Source organism: Cinclus cinclus, chromosome 10, assembly GCF_963662255.1.
Source record: "Cinclus cinclus chromosome 10, bCinCin1.1, whole genome shotgun sequence".
In the NCBI taxonomy this organism is placed as follows: Eukaryota; Metazoa; Chordata; class Aves; order Passeriformes; family Cinclidae; genus Cinclus; species Cinclus cinclus.
Genome location: NC_085055.1, coordinates 4,207,677 through 4,225,650, shown reverse-complemented (window position 1 = coordinate 4,225,650; position 17,974 = coordinate 4,207,677). Strand labels below are relative to the sequence as shown.

The following is a 17,974-nucleotide window of genomic DNA, read 5'->3' as shown; positions in this document are numbered from 1 at the left end:
GATCTCCTTTTGGACTGGAAGTGTTTGTTGTGATACCTTAAGTCCACTCACAGTTTTACTATTACTGGCATGTTGTAACCATTTCTTTCATTACATTATTCCAAAATGCTTCATAAGTATTTGGGGGATATTTCTAGGAAAACAAGTTTACAGTAATGAGTCATGAAGTTCTTTCCTTAAGCACTGACCAGGTCTTTGTTTACCCCACCTGAGATCAGAACTGTTCACAGCAGATCAAGTGAGGAGTTAAGGCCAATTCAATTTCTAAGCTGCAGGAGCCTCGAACTCTGTCAAGGTGACAGCACAAGTGTCTGATGGTTAATTCTGACACCCAGACACCCGTCCCCAGTTGGGCAGTGCTGGCACGTGGCACACAGCCCCTGAATAGGGAGCAGATGGCAACATTAGTTTTTATTTGACCATTTCCACTTGATTTGCTCAGCATGGTCCTGGAGATGTTATTTCACTTGGAGGAGGAAACGTAGTTGAAGTAACTGAAAATCACTGCATTAACTTTTTAAAATCCTGTGCAGAACTTGGCTGCCGTGTGATGCCCCAGTGCAGGCTCTGCTCTCCCCATCACATTGAACACACCCCACTCAGGTACAACAGGACTTCATTAGCTCTTTTAATTACTGATAACACACAAGTGGCCAGGAGTCAATCTGTTTAGTTAATGGGTCCTTTAATTTTTTTGCTATATTAATAAAAAAGGGATCCAATTTATCTGTTTCCTTATGGAGTAACTATTCAGGATTTAAGAAGCAAATACACCATATCCATGAATTGTTTATCAATGCACCCATGATGATGTATATATTTGCACAATCTGAAAAACTGGTGTCTTCATCCAAAATGCTGACACTGGAAGGATGGGAAGCAATTTAGGATAGGAAAAAAAATTCTCTTACCCTCATATTCTCTGAGTGGGCTGGGAAGACAATCAAATCTATAAAGTCCTTGAGAGGAAAGAGGCTGAGCTGTAACTCCTTCCATGCTCAGTCAGCCAAGACCTCCAGTCCATCCTCCACAGAGGCAGCGGGAAGGGACGCGCAGGAGACACGGCACCGGCTTCTCCGACGGATTTACAAGAAGTTATTAATGGTCACTTCACATCAGCTCTGAGCCAGCAGCTTTGGGAGCACACCAACACTCTGCTGCCTCTTCAGCTTAAAACTACTCCAGGTCCAGAGTATAGAGAGGTTTAACATTAAGGCATCCATACAGCTCTGGTGTTTGCTTTCATTTAATAAAGATCAATTTACTCAAATACATGGAATGTTGGCACAAAACTAAAGCTTCTGTGGAACAGCTACCAATCATACACAAATACTCCATGAGGTCCTCTCGACTTGCATTTCTCTGATAGATACACCACAACATGGCTTCAATAATACAAACTGAATGCTGGATCAAATCTCTAAATAATAAGTAGCAGTTAACGTAAATGGTTTGCTTTATTTGTAAATTATGTACAGAATACATTTTTTTTTTAAATTATGATGGAGCAGGAGAAAGAAAACAGCCATCATTTCCAAACCATGCTGCTTCCTTCACCTGCTGGAGATGACATCTCTCTCTGCACTGGATGCACAAAACCATTTGGATTTCCTCAGTTGCTGGCACACAGGCTGAAGAAACAGAGAACACTGCAGCCAAATTCAGTACTACCAGCTCCCCTACTGTCAGCAAAATACTTCTGCTAAAACTAGTTTTCTCAGGAAAGTTCTTACAATCTTTTGGAAACAAAATCAAGAAAAGTATCAAGAAGGCTGTGGGCTAAGAAGGGCTTTACCTAACTATCAGATGAGGATAACTAGGAATAATCTGAGATTTGGTCATTCAACTTTTACCTGGTTTACAGAAGCAAGTTTGAGAAGCTAAACTAATTGACCAGTTATGCAAGTACCAGAAAATGATGTCTTTCGGTATGTTTGAGGACAATCTGGGCAATCTATCAATCAATAAAAAACTTGTCAAATTGATAAAACTTCCGTAAATGGATATTAATGATTAACACAGTACCAAGTAATCAAGTTAATGGTTAAAAAAAATGAAGGAACTAGATATAAAACTGTTTGGTAACACAGATATTTCAGCAAACAAAGATGCTACTGTATGGTCTATGTTTTGGTGATCAGCCAACAAAGAAAATCCAACCATTTGCACATACTTAGTCCCAAACCACAGTGAGTTATGATTTTCCATGTGAAGGCCCACTTTCGGTATCTTCCTCCTCTTCCTCCTCACAATCCCCTTCATCTGTTTGCTGTTCCAGTTCCTCTTTTGTGATCATTTCAAAGTCGTTTCCATTGCCACTACTGTGCTGGGACCTGTCATCTTCACGCCTGTCACTGTCAGTGTCTGAATGTCGCTCTCCTCCTGAGCCGTCTGTTCCCGAGTTCCTTGTGGCTTCTGTTTTTCCATCCTCCTCTTCCTTCTTCTCACTATCTGATTTCTCCTCGCTGTCATATTTTTGCTGCTTTTTGGATTCTGCTTTTTCCTCTTTCTTTAAGTCTGCTTTTGGTCCTTTGTATTCATGTGTGTACAGGGGCCTGAAGGAGTCAATGAATCCCACATCTGCTGTAAGGTTTGGCAGGAACCAGAAGTGATGCCTTCCTCCAGTGATGAGCCAGATAATAAGGAAAAGGATGCAGCGAGCTGTGTGAAAACAAGGGAAAGTTTGGATTTTGTTATAGATACACACAGCGTACAACCATGCTGTAAGAGATGTTCACTGCTCATGCCCACCCCCCGCCAGGGACTGGGGGATACTGGGGGGGAAACCCCTCATTCCACAGTAGTCCTGTGGCATAGTTTGTTCTTAGCATGTCTCCTCCACCCCACTAACCATGGATCTTATGTCTGATTTAGCTCTTAACCCCTCTGCCACAGGGGTGACAACATTCTCGCCTCTAAATATGTTTCTGTGTGAAGTTCTGGGTTTGTTCTGCACTTTTTTGTTTGAACACGGGCAGTAAAATAATCTGCACTACACTGGAAACGCCAACAGGTGACACGAGCCTGAGCTCACCCTCTTCCCGTGGCACAACTCTGACACCCGCTGGCCGGAGGGAAGCGCACACAGGATCCACCCGGCAGCGGCCGAACAACGTCCTGGGAAGTGGCACCGCCCAGCTCCGAGCTCGGGAAGAGCCGGGCTGTGCCTGCGGCCTCTCGGACCCCGCCTCAGCCGACACTCACCGACTGCAAGGAGCAGAATACTGGCGACAAAGCAGCCGGCGCCCACGCTGAGGTAATAAACACCGACGCGCATCTCGGCTGGCCAGAGCGGGAACAGGGTGGCGGCTATAACGGCAATCACTGAGCAGGGAGGGCAGGACACAGGCACGAGAAGTATCGTTAGTTTTTCCTGGTACATGTACAGAGGTTCCAGGCTTACTGCTCATTCATACTGCCTTAGATTCAGTTAACATCTATGCTATTTTAGATTAAAACAATAAAATTAACTGATTAGTCTTACTCTACACAAATACAAGTTCTAGGGTCAGAAATGTATCACTCATATTTCATATTTTTACATAACCCACATGTGCCCACTGAACAACTCACTGTTTAGCTTAAGGCAACAGAAATAAACAACTTGTGTCTATTCTGACTTACCAAGTACAAGTCCCATGGCAAAAGTTTTAAAGTGAACGGGGTCATAGATCCATACATAGACCTATAACAGAAACGACATGGTTTACACTCAGAACAAGCTCTCTGATAAACATCTCCTGTATTCCCTCACCCAAACACTCACTGCCAGGCTGCAATGCTTGGTGCTGAACAAAAGGCCTTCTGATCAGCACCGGGGCAGGGCAAGGGGTCCTGATTCCTAGGAAGGGTAACTGACAGGTGATGCAATCCTGAGGAAAACAATCAGACAGCAGAACCGATGGGAAAATGAAAGATTCTGAAATATCACAGAATCAAGGGTTGGTTTTATCTTTCTTTATTCATTAATGTTGTATAGCATGAAGAAAATAAAAATTTAAAGTTTCCCAAGTCCACTAAGTGGAAACAAAAGTCATGTGAGTTTTGAAGAGAAAACACCCAAACTGAACAGCTGGAACAAAGGATGCAGCTGGAGCATTCACTGCAGGCCCTGTGCTGGCTCAGATCAGTGGCACTGTACCCTCTGTCTCACAGCACTGTTATCTCTATGTCTACAGTTGCAACTCTCAGAGCCAAATGTTTGTGTGAGAACTGTGGATCCATTTGAATCTGAACTGCTCAGCCATAAATGAAAAACTTCTTGATAAAGTGCAGGATTTTCTGAACTAGAAAAATCTGTGGGTCTTTTTTCTTTTTTTTTTTTCCTTAGCAAAGAAACAGTTAGAATGTGAAGTTCTAACTATGAAAAGAAGCTGCTGGTTACTAAAAACCAGCAACCCTCATTGCAGAGGTGTCGATACCAACTACCAGAAGGGCACCTGGAAGGCAGTGGTGATTCCATGTGATGCAATAAATATTTAACACTCTGCTTTTCACAAGGTGCCAAAGTTAACTGTATTCAGGTGCAGCTGCTGCCACTCAGCTGTTCTGTGGACCCAAGCAAGCTGAAGATGGTGACTGGGCAATAAGTGTGTGATATCCAGTGCTTGTAAGTGCAAAATAATGAAGGAAAGGAAAAAAACCCAGCTCTCATGCAAATACACAAGAATTGGCTCTAAATTAGCTACTACTTAAAAAAAGCTCTTGTGAATTACAGTTAGAAAATGTCAGCTCATTAATAAACAGAGAAGTAACTGGTGTTAAGACAAGCAATAAATACTGTGATACTGTATAAATACTGTGCTGCAGCTTCATTTGGAATGGGCACATCATGTAAAGATGACAGGTAGGATCAGAGCTGGGTGTGATTCCACATGAGATGGGATGAAACACAGCAAAGCAAGCATAGAGGAACTGAGAAAGGTAAAGTCAAAGATACAAAGGGGAAACATTTTCTGCACAAGTGATTTATGTACAGAATTTGCTGCCATGTATGTTTTATCACCAAAGGAACACAAGAATCCTGGAGGAAACTCCAGTACAGCCACACACAGCATCAACACAGTACAGTAAAACTTACCACTTATCCCAAACTTGAGAAGCACAAATGTGACCCTCTGTACATTACAGAGCTGGTAAATAATTAAATTCTTTGTCTTCCAGAACAGCAAAGCACAAAGAAGTATTTAAGGCCACAATTTCAGTGATAAAGACAGGATGAGCATTCAGGAATGCCACAGGCTCACCTATCTGTTCAGATCACAAAGCCAGGCAGATATTTTTTATTTCCACTCCTGCAACTGAACATGGTGTCCTGGAAGGCTTGTTTGGCTTAGAACAATTTTGGCATGGCAGTGGCTGTGGGATAAGTTGGGCTGGAGGGACCTCGGGAGTCTCTGTCCCACCCTCCTGTCCCAGGCAGGGTCAGCTCCACCAGCCCCTGAATCCACCCTGAGAAAAAACATTTCACCTCACAGCCACCAACACCTCAACCACTGGTAAGGAAGTTTTCTTTGGGAGTTTTTTAAAGTTACAGTCGTCTATTTACCTGTCTTTAGCCTCCCTGAAATATCTGAAAATCTGGTTTCAAGATCAGCCATCACATTGCCATTAATTTTTCTTTCAACATGTCAAGAAGGAGCTTGCAAAAATCCAGTAAATTAAACTATTGTCTGACAATAGCACAGTGACACCCGAAGGTGAAAAGCACCTATAAATCTTACCTCATTTCCATCCAAGAAAACTTGGTCTTCATGTGGCTCAAGTTTAAATTTCCTCTTAGTTTCCTTTTTCTTGGGTGTTCCTGGGGTGTCATCCTGAGGACAAACATAAATATTTTATCAATACCTAATATATTATATATAAAATTATTATATATTAAAAACACATATACAAATCATTATATATAAAATTTTTAAAAATTAATGGTTTAGTTTCTATATTTAACATTGTACACTATTTTTATTATATATTTTATTTGATTTATAGTATCTGCTAATATAATTAATCTGATAACTTTTCACAAACTTAACATCTTGTTCACACTTTTTTTGTTTTTTTCAAAAGTAAAGATACTTTATTTCCTCCTGTTCTTATTTATTACCAATTGGGTGCCTGAAAAATCAAGGAAAATTATAAAGAGAAATCTCATTTTTAGTGTCTCAGGACTAGACTATGACTTCAGGATTACACTGTCATCAAATGCCTAGCAAAGCTGGGCTGGTGTTAACAGGAAGTCTGTACAGGGATCAAAACAGGGAACAACACTTCACCATCACTGACTTTGTTAGAATTATTTGCTATTTTAGTGCCATGTTTACCAAATGAACATCCTGGCAGAATCAGTTTCTGCCCATTTGTTCTTTGTCCTCTCAATCTCTTTTTGGATCTCGTGCTTTCTCTTCTCTGTCTCCTGTTTGCTTCTCTTTGTTTATTTCGTTATGAGAAATTAACTTTGTGATTTTGGTCCTGCGTTTCATTCAAGTTCCCACCCACTGGCTTATATAATCTACTAAATATCTGTTCAATAATGATTAGTTTAAAAATTAACATACATTTAATAATGTACCTCCCCTGACAGGGTATTGGAGGAGTTTGTTACTTTCATAATCAGCATTTTTCAGTACCTCAGGGGTTGGGTAATCTTACACTGGGCGGGACTGCAGTGGAATTGTTCTGTTCATAATTGTTTTATTCTCCATTTAGGTTTCTTCTGACACCCAGACCTTTGTAGACAAGACTGTAACTCTTACTAGATATGCCATTCTTTCACTTAGGGATGTCTGAATGGGAATAATTTTGGACCACTATCCTACTAAGTCTCACTAATTCAGACCACTACATGTAGAAGAAACACCATATTAACTCATTAGGTTTCTCCTGCAGTTTCCCAAGATTTTAGAAATTTCATTCTGCTAATAATAAATAAGTAATAAAACCATTTGTGAAAACAAACCCAAACCACATTAAAACCTTCAGCAATAGTAGTTTAAACTTGGAAGCTCAAGTGCAAGGAAGCAGGATGTGGGCAGTCATGGAGTGCTGTTACACAGCCAGCTACAGGCCCCACATAGCAAATGTGACATTCCAAACATTCCTGTTACCAAACACTGCAAAACTGTTTGTTTCACTGCTGCAGCTGCACTGGTTTGGATGTTTGGTCACATGCACATGTGTCATTCTACAGTAACTGATGTACACAGCCTCCCTGTCTGTTGCCACTGGAGAGAAACAGGATTTGATTAACTCAGCCCACATCAAAAGATTACAAGGTACATACACAAAGGCCAACGGAAGCTTCTTTTTTGATCTAGACCAAACAATTCAAAAGGTAACCAGAAAAGCAGCATATTTTAGAGATGAAAACAGGAAAAAAAGCAAAGCATATTTTAGAATAACTAACTTTTGAGCCAGTGCAATCTTAACAATCTCACTGTTGTATTTGCTAGAGGTTTGTCTTCTCTTACACACAGTACTTACCTTCTTACACTCATCTTTTTCACCATCCTTTTTCTTTTCCTTTTCTTTCTCTTTCTTAGTTTTTTCATCTTTGCCACTTTCCTTCTTGCTCTTTTTCTCCTCTTCTTTCCCACTCTCAGCCTTTCCTTTTTCCTTTTCTTTCTTTGTATCTTTGTCAGGTTTCATTTTCATCACTTTCAATGCTCGATGAAAGAACTGCTTTTTCAGGAGTCTTAAAATGAAAAAAGTTAAATGATTCATTTAAGTGCAGCTGTGAGAACAACATTTACACTCAATTATGATCTTAGACACCATTCTAGATCATCTCTCTAACATAATCATGACCAGCATGACTGAAAGGCAAGGTCACCATCATCTGCTCTATTTACAGCTACACACACCAGAACTACTTATCCCATATCTTGGCTGTTTCTTTGCTTTTTTTGCATCTTTTTTTTTTCATCTGTTCAAAACTGCTAAACTGTACTTTTCTGAGGCAGCATTTTGCAGATATAAATGAACACACAAGATGTAGGATATGGCAAGCCACCAGATCCATTTAATCATCTTTCCCATTTATGCAATTCCTGCAATATTTATTTTCAAGTTCATGTCAGTGTATTTCATAGCAAAAATAAGGAAGTGGACATAGAGCTCATCAAGATCACTGGTAAGTGATGCACAATGGACAGAACTGCTCTGTTGAGACTGTGGTACCTATGCCAAGCATTCCCTTCCTGTCAGCTACAAACAGGCCTTATTGCAAGTGCATATATTATCTATTTATGTATGGAGATTTAAAGATATAAATATATGGCCAGCAGAGCACCAGCATGTAGTATTTGGTATTCTTAAGGTCGTCACCAACTAGAAATATCCTTGAAAGGAGCACAGCTGGATTCCCAACAGGGAGACCAGTACAGAATCCTGTTCCTCAGACAGCAGGGACAGAGAGATTTGAGTGCTCTGACCCTACCGATTTCAAATATTGTCAAAATTCAGGAAACTCCTTTGCTTCACCTTGCTGCCCCAAGCAGTGCACTGAAAGCCTGAGAGAGTTTTGAGAACAAAAATAATGAAACTACATCATTTCCACCCTCAAACACAGCAATATAAATATGTAATTGTTTTTGCATACAACCACTGAAGTTTTAGGATGCACAAAGCCCAAGTTACATTGGTTCCTAAATAACTGTGACATCTGGACAACCACAGCCATTAATGACCCTGAAGAAGTGGCCTGGGTCATACCTGTTGCAGTAATCAACTACAGACTCTCGGGTTGTAAAGAGAGCCTCCTCTCCTTTCTTTGCCTTTGCCCATTTAGAATCCAGGAGGCAATCCACAGCTTTTGAAGCTAGAGGAAAATAATTGAATTAAAAATGCATGAAAATTAACATTATTTTTAACAGTTAGTCTACGTTCCTTAAGCCACAATGACCAGTCTATTCTGGTGATGTTCTACATCCTTTCAATCTTTCAAGTAAGACTACTCACTATTCTGAAATATATTCTTCTTGACATCACACACCTTTAAATCACAGTATGAGAAGTTTATTACATTTACTCCAGGCTAGTGACACTAATTTTATGGCTTCCTAGTACCAAAAAAAAACACTGTAAGATCAGTACTTATTAGATAAAGTACTATTAATAAAAATCAAACAACCTCTCCCACCCTCCAAGCACAATGTTAGAAGAAACCTGAATTCTCTGGTTAAAATCAACCCTACCAATAAAATAATCAACTCGGTGGCCCATCATGTTGGTGGATTTTGTTGGACAGTTGAAGCGCAAGTATTTGGCAACAGCCTTCTCCTCCTTGAATGGCTCACCAACTTCCTACAGTGGGAAAAGTAAAAAGTTATTAGTACAGTTTTAAACTCATAAGAAAATCACCCATTTAGGCTTAAAAAAATCAGATATTTCAAAGTCTTCATTATACCATGGCAATATATAAATAAGAAATTATAAAGGATGTGAAAATAGTTAAAGTCATTTTTCCTGAGAACTTTCTGTCTACGTGAAGCAGAAAAGCAGCAAATCTCAAGTTAGATGAACTGAAGGTTAGCAGATCTGTAGAAAGAGCAAACTAAAGAAAGGCCTAAGAGGAAAGCACCACATGGGAAACTGCTTTAAAGCACACAGCTGGGATGGAAACAGTTGTGAAGCTGGGAGCAAACGAAAAACAGGGTGAGGAATGAGTGTGTATGAAATGACAGCAATGTAGGCACTCTGACAGAACACAGAGCAGCTCAGATTTCACATGAGAAGGACAAAACCATGTTGAAAAGAAGCTGAAAGATTTGGCTAGAAAATTTCTTTGTCCACTGCATGACTACAGAATGACACTTCAGAATACTCTTGAGGAGATTCTTTCAATCTATAGAGTAGAACATCACGATGAAAGCACAGCAGGATGAAATATAAACACCAAAACCAATGTTTTATGAGAAGGGAGCCCTTAGTCTACACTCATTCACAAATTCTGTGCTTTTACCACCTTGCAGAGAAGTAACAGAACTCAGAGATGTGCAAGGCAGAAGGATGGAAATGGGCATTTTCAGTTATGTAAAATTAAGATCTAATATTTGCAAGCAGGGAATTTGAAGAACTTTCCAATGTTTCTGCTTCACAAAAACATATCTGAAAAAACAACATAGGTTAGGATATTAAACTGACTTATGCTAACTTCCTCTAACTTTTTTTCCTGTAAATTCTTTTAATCCATAAAGTTTAATTGTCCAGCCCGCCTTGCTACTTGTGGATCGATAACACAGAAACACGAGGACAGCTTTCCACGCTGCAGTGCCTTTTCTGTACCTGTTCCTCTCATGTTGCCTGAAGAAACAGATTATATAAACCACAAATCAGACTGGTCATTTACAGGAATAAAAGTTTCAGAGTCTATTTAGACCTAATTTTCCTAAAGGTCAATAAACATATATAACCTCCATTACTGCTTTTAAGATGTATAATAGCAGCATGTTAAATGGAAATGCAAGGTCAAATAGATGTGTTACACCAGAATAAAAGCTTCAGATGGTAAGATTTGTTAATTTTCAACAGTTTGAACAGCTAACTTTGAAAACCAACTGGTTAATGAGTATCCTTCTAGAGGACATTGTTGCTTTTCCTATCTGAGAATTTTGAAGAGAATAACACAAGGGGGTGTCCAAATGACCCAAAGACTCCATAGTCGTTAGTTCTGAGACTTTTTAAAAAAGTCTCTATCTTCCATATGAAAGCAGAAATATGCTCACTCACCAGGTAGTTTCAAAAGCATCTGCCCAAATTAGGCCAGATGATTCTAACAGTCCTCAAATGGATATTACCTCCTTTTGCATGTTCAGTCCTTTTATTTTTGAATTTTAAAATCTGTATTGAACATCAGGTAAGAAAACTATTCCCTGACAGTGCACATATATGTTCTGTGGTTTCAGGTCCTCCTACATGGTACAGTTGTACTGGTAACTGTAAATCAAACCAAAACACCAAACTTGGTACCACAATCATTGAACAACAACAAGAGGGGCTCCAATTCACTGAAATAAAACAAGTGACTGTGTCCCATCATTGCCACATGGGATAAGGCACCAGGAGACTGGGGACTGCAGGCAGCAACTGCATGTGAAACGCTGCTTTTCTATTAATTCCTGTCAGCAAATGAAATTTGGAACAACTCAGGGGGCAAACGTTTTTCACAGCATGGAGACTAAAACAGAGAAACTGCAGATATTCACATCAGTGTTAATTCCTCTGCTAAGGTGGTTTTTCTCCTTCTTCCTAAAATATTTATGATCCTGCTGGGTCATGTGATGCACTACACAGGCAGGAGCCAGCACCAGGAGATTTTTTTTTTTTATTGCTCCTTTCTCTCTATTGCTTTGTCCATGAGGGGTAGTTTCATAACTACCCCTAGTGCAAACAAAAAAAAGCTTCCCAGAGAGAGAGACAGCCACAGTTTAACTGAGCTCATTCTGAGAAAGTGTCCCCTGCAATTTAATCCCCATTTTTCATCCTATTTTCAATCCTTTGTTTGCACAGCCAGGCTTCCGTTAAAATATGAAAACAGATTACTGACAGAATATAATATATTCCATCAATAAATGAAATCAACCAAAACAATGGCAAGTTCATTACCCTGGGCACAACTTTTAAAAGCTGCACTTCAACCAAATTTTGTGTTCAGTTTTAAAAGTAGCCCATGTTGTCACTAGACAGCATGTAAAATTTAGAGATTTACAATACCTGGTAACTTACAAATTTGGGCCATTAAAAATAAAATCAAACCAAATTTTTTACTTGTTTAGACAGAAGAACTCCATCTACTGACAGGAAAAGCAGTGCTCAGCCTAGTGACTTGCTAGAAATGCAATGACATTTTAAATTTTTAAGAATAATTCTCAATCACAATTCTGCCCTATATGAAATCATAAAAGGACAATCAAACTCAGGGACCTTCCAGACTCACTGAAGTGAAGGGGAAGTCCTAATCAAATTTACCATTATCCCTCAAATCTAAATACAGCACAGTCCCTTCTGGACTTCAATGCATAGATGTAGTTCCCAGTTAATTCAACTCCCAGCTGGGACTGCAGCACCAGAGAGGCCCGAACACATCACAAATAACATCTGAACTGAGCCATTAAAACTTGTGTGCCCATGAGCTTCCTTCACCCCCTCAGCTCTACCCAAGCATGACTTATTCAGGTTTTCCTACTCCTGGAACACTCAATGGATGACAAAAGGGCAGAGCTAATTTCTGGTTTGAAAACTGCACTCATTTTATTCCCTCTGTGCATCACAGTTGCAAGAAGACAGGTATGACCCAAGACAGGAAAATTTCCTTCCACAACCTGGTAACGTAACCAGGGTTTCTGGAAAATCAGAAGAGAGTAAATTATGAGTGCCACTAGCAAGACAAGTTATTTGGTGTACAGCCAAATGCATTACAAGGATTTATGCTCTTCTTTTTCCAAATAAGTCATCAAAATTCTTTTATTTCAGTGAAACAGGTATCTAGTTGATTTCTTTGCTCTTAGATTTTCAGAACACCATCCCTCAAAGCAGACTGCTGAAGCCTAATAGTTTATATAGTTTTCAGATAAGGAAAAGAAGACATTTAAGGACATTTATCACGCGGTGCCTGTTTTTCAAGCTGAGAGTCTGCGTCAAAAATGACACTGTGTTAGGCCAGGTTCCATTCCACACACCTCTCCTCATTAGAAAGACACTACAACTGCATTAGCCTTCTCTCCTCTGAAAGTGCTGAGCACATCACAGCTTGGGCAGAACTGCAGGATTATCTTTTTCCCTTCGCTGTTGATTGTCAGGACCTCAGACTGTATGTTCTGTGGGAGGGGACTGGGTGCTGCTGAGATATCTGTAATTAGCCTAAAAATAAACCAACGTGCCAAAGACAAAGCACACAAACTGGCATGGCTGGAGTGGGTCGGGGGAAACACACCAGGGTGTTAGGAGTTGCTCTCAGGACATCCCTGCTCTCTTCAGTGACTAGCAAACTGATGACCAGTGCAAGCACTGCCTCAGGTCTCTTAAAAGAAACTGTGGCAGAGCCATGTGGAGAAACCAGTTCTTCTGGATTACTGTGGCCATGTGCTGGCCACAAAACATTAACTTTTCTTTATAGAAAAAGATTAGCAGATGTTTTTCAGTCCAGTACATATCCTGTGAAAACAGAAGTATCTGTTTTCTACCCTCTTTCTCTTCAACCATTGCTAATTTTTTTGGAGCATAACATACAGAACTCCGTAAACATACAGAGTTCAAAAACAGATTCAAGGAGCAATGTACAGTATTTTAAAGCCAAAACACACCAGCTTCATTCCCCTTCCAACTCCAGGCCAGCTGTTTTGACTTTTTCCCTTCCCACCTCCAAAAATGTAACTCGAGATTTCCTAAAGACTGTATCTTGTTTTAATGACAACTCAGGCTGCTACTTTTTATTCACACTTTTCCACTTTTTTTTTGTTCCCTTGATCTTTGTTTCATCCTCCTCTATCAGCTGATACCATGCAGCTTTCAAAGACAGACATAATTTAACCATTTTCTTTTGTTATCATCCCACTCATCTTTACTAGAATTTATGAAGAAAAAAAAGCCAAATGGGCAATCTCGACTAAAACATGCATTACTGGAAAACTATTGCATTGTCCTTTCTGCAGATCCTTTTCAGAGTCACTCACACAAAACTGCAGCACAGGAGCAGCAATGCAGCTGCTGCATTTTCCTTCCAGCAGAACTCAAATCATGACAGAACTCAACTGTGGACTACAACAGTTAGTTGTAGTGATTAGTTATGTCATTAATAAAGTTAATGATTAGTAGACGTCCTTCATCAGGAGAATCTCATAGAGCCTGAATCAAAGGAAAAAAGTCAACAAGGAAAGTACCTGTCATTAATGGCACTGATGCCACCTCAGCCATCCATTTGCAGTGAGACACTGACTCCCAAACTGCCCAGGAGCTGTTTTCTCTCTTTTCAGGAGCAGTATTTATGTGCATTAATTAACATTTCTGGAGTGCAGGACGTAGCAACAAGGTGCAACGCAAGCGCTGTTAATCCCAAAGCAAAGATCAGCCCAAAACCTGACACAGGCAGACTAAAACTGTGCATGTGGAATGCAGCCAAGGTAATGAAAACTTAATGCCTGTTTAACAGTCAAACTGCAGAGCTGCCAGCACAGTGCCACGTGTTACCCGGCCCAATGCCTGTCAAAGGAAACAACGCTGAACATTTCGTGGTTAAGTGAATATTTCAGGAAACATATGGAAAAAAATATAGTTCCAAGACATGAAATGGCTTTGATCAGGTTAACAGGGATTCGAAGCCATTGCTCATCTTTTGAGATGTATTTTGTCTAAAATAAAAAGATTAAACTAGCCATTAGACAACATGTGTTGTTTTTCTGTCAGTAAGTCCTTTATACACAGCAAGCATTCTTGATTTCAGACATTTGAATCACATGGGAGCCACTGGGTAAGCAATCTGCATCCTACAGACCAGCCTCTCTTCACTACAGCATGTCTGAATTAATCTGTGTTGACTACAGTTAAATTACCATAAGGAATGACACTTGGAGAATATTACCACTGAAATATCTTTGCTCAAACTTCTGAAGTTAAAATTTTTGCAACTTTTGTAACTTTCAGAGGAAGAGTCTAAGCTATGCAACACACAGTGGGCAACTTGTCTTTTGATGAAAGTGCATTCCATAAAACAGATCCTTCCTGTGACTGCTTCTAATGGGAAACATGGAACAGGCTAAACAGAACTTGGAACTATTTTGGAGCCTTTTTCTCATGTCTAGGTATCTGACCTAACTACCACAATCCTAATTTTGATGGCAGGCATAAAATCCTACAAAAATTTACTCCAAACCCAGGTTCTCTGCCCATGGTTTTTCTAAGCAAACTCCATTACATCAGCCTCTTCCACAGCTAAATACACCAATTTCTCCCAAGAACCTCACTCCTATCAAGAAATACAGCTCAGTTTAATGACAGCAGGGTATTCAGATGTCAGACTTGCATGCACTATGACAAATAATCTCTTTAGAGGGCCAACATCACTTTAAATTAAATACACACTGCTAAAACACCCGAAGCACCTACGAATAAAAATCCCACACTTCATTTTAAAAGAAGACATTTGTACCATGAGCCTGAAAAACGTGATAATAATACTGCAAATATACCAGTAAAGTTCAAGAAGCTTAAGAAAAATGAAACCCAAAACCAACTACCACGAAAAATATGAGTTGTTTTATTAACTGACCAATTAAGAACACCCCTTGGTCATTCACCAGTATTCTTTGTTCACTGTCATGTCTTCCCATTGTTGACCTACACTAGGAACCTAAGAATATACACATTTATTTGCATAATTATATCACAAATTTAGGCCACAACCTTAAGTGTTAAAACCCAGGCATCGATCTAATTACTAACAATCTGGGAAATACTTTTACTGCTAACAGGCTGAAAATTAAGTATGTGCTTAACTGCCTGCAGGACCACAGCCTTGGGTGTTATACAAACATTAAATTACGTTTAAATTTGTTTTGATGGGTACTTTATTGAGCTGTTGTCATCCTTGGAAAGGGACAGCCTATGAAAGTCTCAAAAAGATAATTATTCTGTGATGTTTTGCAATAATTCATTGAATGCTGTGATGGATAGTTCAATGAGATTTTGGTTAATTACTCCTTGCTTTCCCTCCACCTCACTAATTTGAATTAAAGGGAAAAAATGAACCTTTACAGGTACAGGCAGATCTCCATCTTCCTGGGGAAGGGAAAGTGGGCTAGGAAAGGGAAGGATGAGAAAGGAGAGAGGGCAGCCAAGGAGAACGGTGACATGAAGCATGCATTGTTGAATGGCTCTGTGATCTCTCCCGTGAATATTATCTGCTCTTACAGCAGAGCAATAAACCCCAAACAAACACTCTTTAGGCTGAGTGTTGATAACACATAACAGTAACGAGAGGTATGGTCACTGATACTGTAAGTACGCCCAAAACAAGCATTAAAAACTCCGTAAAACTCCCTCTAAAAATTACACTTCGACATACCAGGCCGCCAGGTAAGTGAAAACACCGAAGCAGCCCTCAGTCTGCCTCTCAGTGCCACCACACAACTATCACTACATTTTAACACGATCTCAAAGCTGATTAGGTCTATTTATAGGTGTGCCTGTTTGTTTATGTTTTCCAGACACAAATTTCCTTTTCTTCCCGCATCATTTCCTGGCTGGGGCACGTTTGCTTTCAAGATGCTTTTACCATCTGTCCCACATCTTGTGCTTACGATCCCTGGGCCGGACGCGCTGCGTGAAGGTGCAGCTCCTGGGTGTTTTGGTGCTACCCGCACTAAGCTATTGTTCGACACTGATAACGGGGGAGATTCTGAGTACAACACGGCGATTAAAAACGGGGAACAGCCCCAAGCGTCATTTTATGATCATAGAGAGACAGAAGAACTTCTGAGGGCACAGAGCCCATGGGGGATGAAGCGGGGGCGTCTCTGATGTGCCGGGGGCCCCGCCGGCCGCCCTCAGCCCCGAAACGCTCCTACTTGAGCTTTCTCGCTCTGTTTCCACAGCGCTTAACAATCTGCTAGAAAATTTTGAGTAGAACCTGCCGGCCCGGGCCCCGGCCCCGGCCTGAGGAGCTCTCGGTGCCCCAAGACTGGGGCGCTCTCCTCGCTCACCGCGGGCCACCCTCAGCCGCCGCCTCACGTGGGGCGGGAAGGCCGCGGTGGCAGCCGCTCTAAGCAGGGAGAGGGGGAGGCACCGGGCAGGGAGGGAGAGAGAGAGGAGGGGGAGTCTTGGCTACCTGGACGCGCTTCCTGTGCCGCCGCCGCTCCGCCATGTTGTCGCCGTCCGCTCCGCCGGTGACGCGCGCGCGGGAGGGGGTGGGGGGGGGGGGAGGCGGGGGGCAGCGGCCTCGCGAGAGGCGGCGGGAGCGGGCGGAGGGGCGGGGAGGGGGCGCGCCCGCCCGCAGCGCCTCCGCCCATCGCCGCCCCTCAGCGACCCGTCGGTCCGTCAGCTTCACTCACTGTCCCTCGCCGTCCGTCTCCGTCCCTCAGTGACCCTCCTCGGTCCTCCACTGTCCCCTCTCCGTCCCTCAGCGCCTCAGCCCCCCGCCTCAGTCTCTGAGCACCTCATCCCGCCTCAGCGCCTCGGTCCATGACCTCCCCTCAGCGCCCTGACTCGGTCCCTCAGTCCCCTCATGCCGTCTCGGTCCCTCGTTCTCTTCATCCCGCCTCAGCCCTCCACCAGCTCCCTCAGCCCACCCCAGACCCTCAGCCCTCACCGGCTCATCCCGGTTCCTCAGCCCTCACCGCCCTCCCTTCACAGAATCACAGAGTTGTTAGAGCCGGAAGGGACCTCTGGAGATCATCCAGTCCAGCTCCCCTGCCAAGGCACGGTCACACAGAGCAGGTGACACAGGAACGTGTCCACGTGAGTTTGGAATGTCTCTGCAGAGGGAGACTCCACAAACTACCTGGACAGCCTGTTCGAGTGCTCTGCCACCCTCAGTGTGAAGAAACTAATCCTCACCTTGAGGTGGAAGTTCCTGCATTTTACTTTATGGCCGTTGCTCCTTGTCCAGGGCACCACTGAAAGGAGCTCCTCAGCTGCTCTCCCCTCTCAATCCTTGACCAGTCCTTGACCTTGCTCCAGCTCTGGCTGTAAAAGTCTGTGTTTTAAGTTAATAGGATGTAAGGCCTTAAAGATGCTCAATACAGCATCTTTGTTAACTGGTATTTAAACAGACTCATTGCTCAGACCTCATATACTTACAGAATTAGATTCAGAAAGCAACCTACATAAAGCAGAAGGGCCTTTTGCCAGAGGTTGTCCCACATACTTGTGCTATGAGATCACTGGAGTTAGCAAAGCTATAATCATTTATTCTGGCTCTGTGTTTCCAAACCACACCCTGGCACTTTGGGATGGAAAAGTATGTGCAGTGCTGCATTGTCTTATC

At 41.7% G+C, this 17,974-nt stretch overlaps 1 protein-coding gene across 1 annotated transcript; it reads right to left on the bottom strand.

Annotated features, from left to right (window-relative positions):
- Positions 1-1,419: 1,419 nt before the first annotated feature.
- Positions 1,420-16,868, bottom strand: SEC62 (SEC62 homolog, preprotein translocation factor). The gene is made up of 8 exons (XM_062499342.1): positions 16,817-16,868; positions 9,192-9,300; positions 8,710-8,815; positions 7,480-7,690; positions 5,724-5,816; positions 3,625-3,685; positions 3,205-3,324; positions 1,420-2,661 (listed from the first exon to the last, which is right to left on the bottom strand). The coding sequence occupies exons 1-8, from the start codon at positions 16,850-16,852 to the stop codon at positions 2,195-2,197; spliced, it is 1,203 nt and encodes a 400-aa protein (XP_062355326.1). The 5' UTR covers positions 16,853-16,868; the 3' UTR covers positions 1,420-2,194.
- Positions 16,869-17,974: the final 1,106 nt, after the last annotated feature.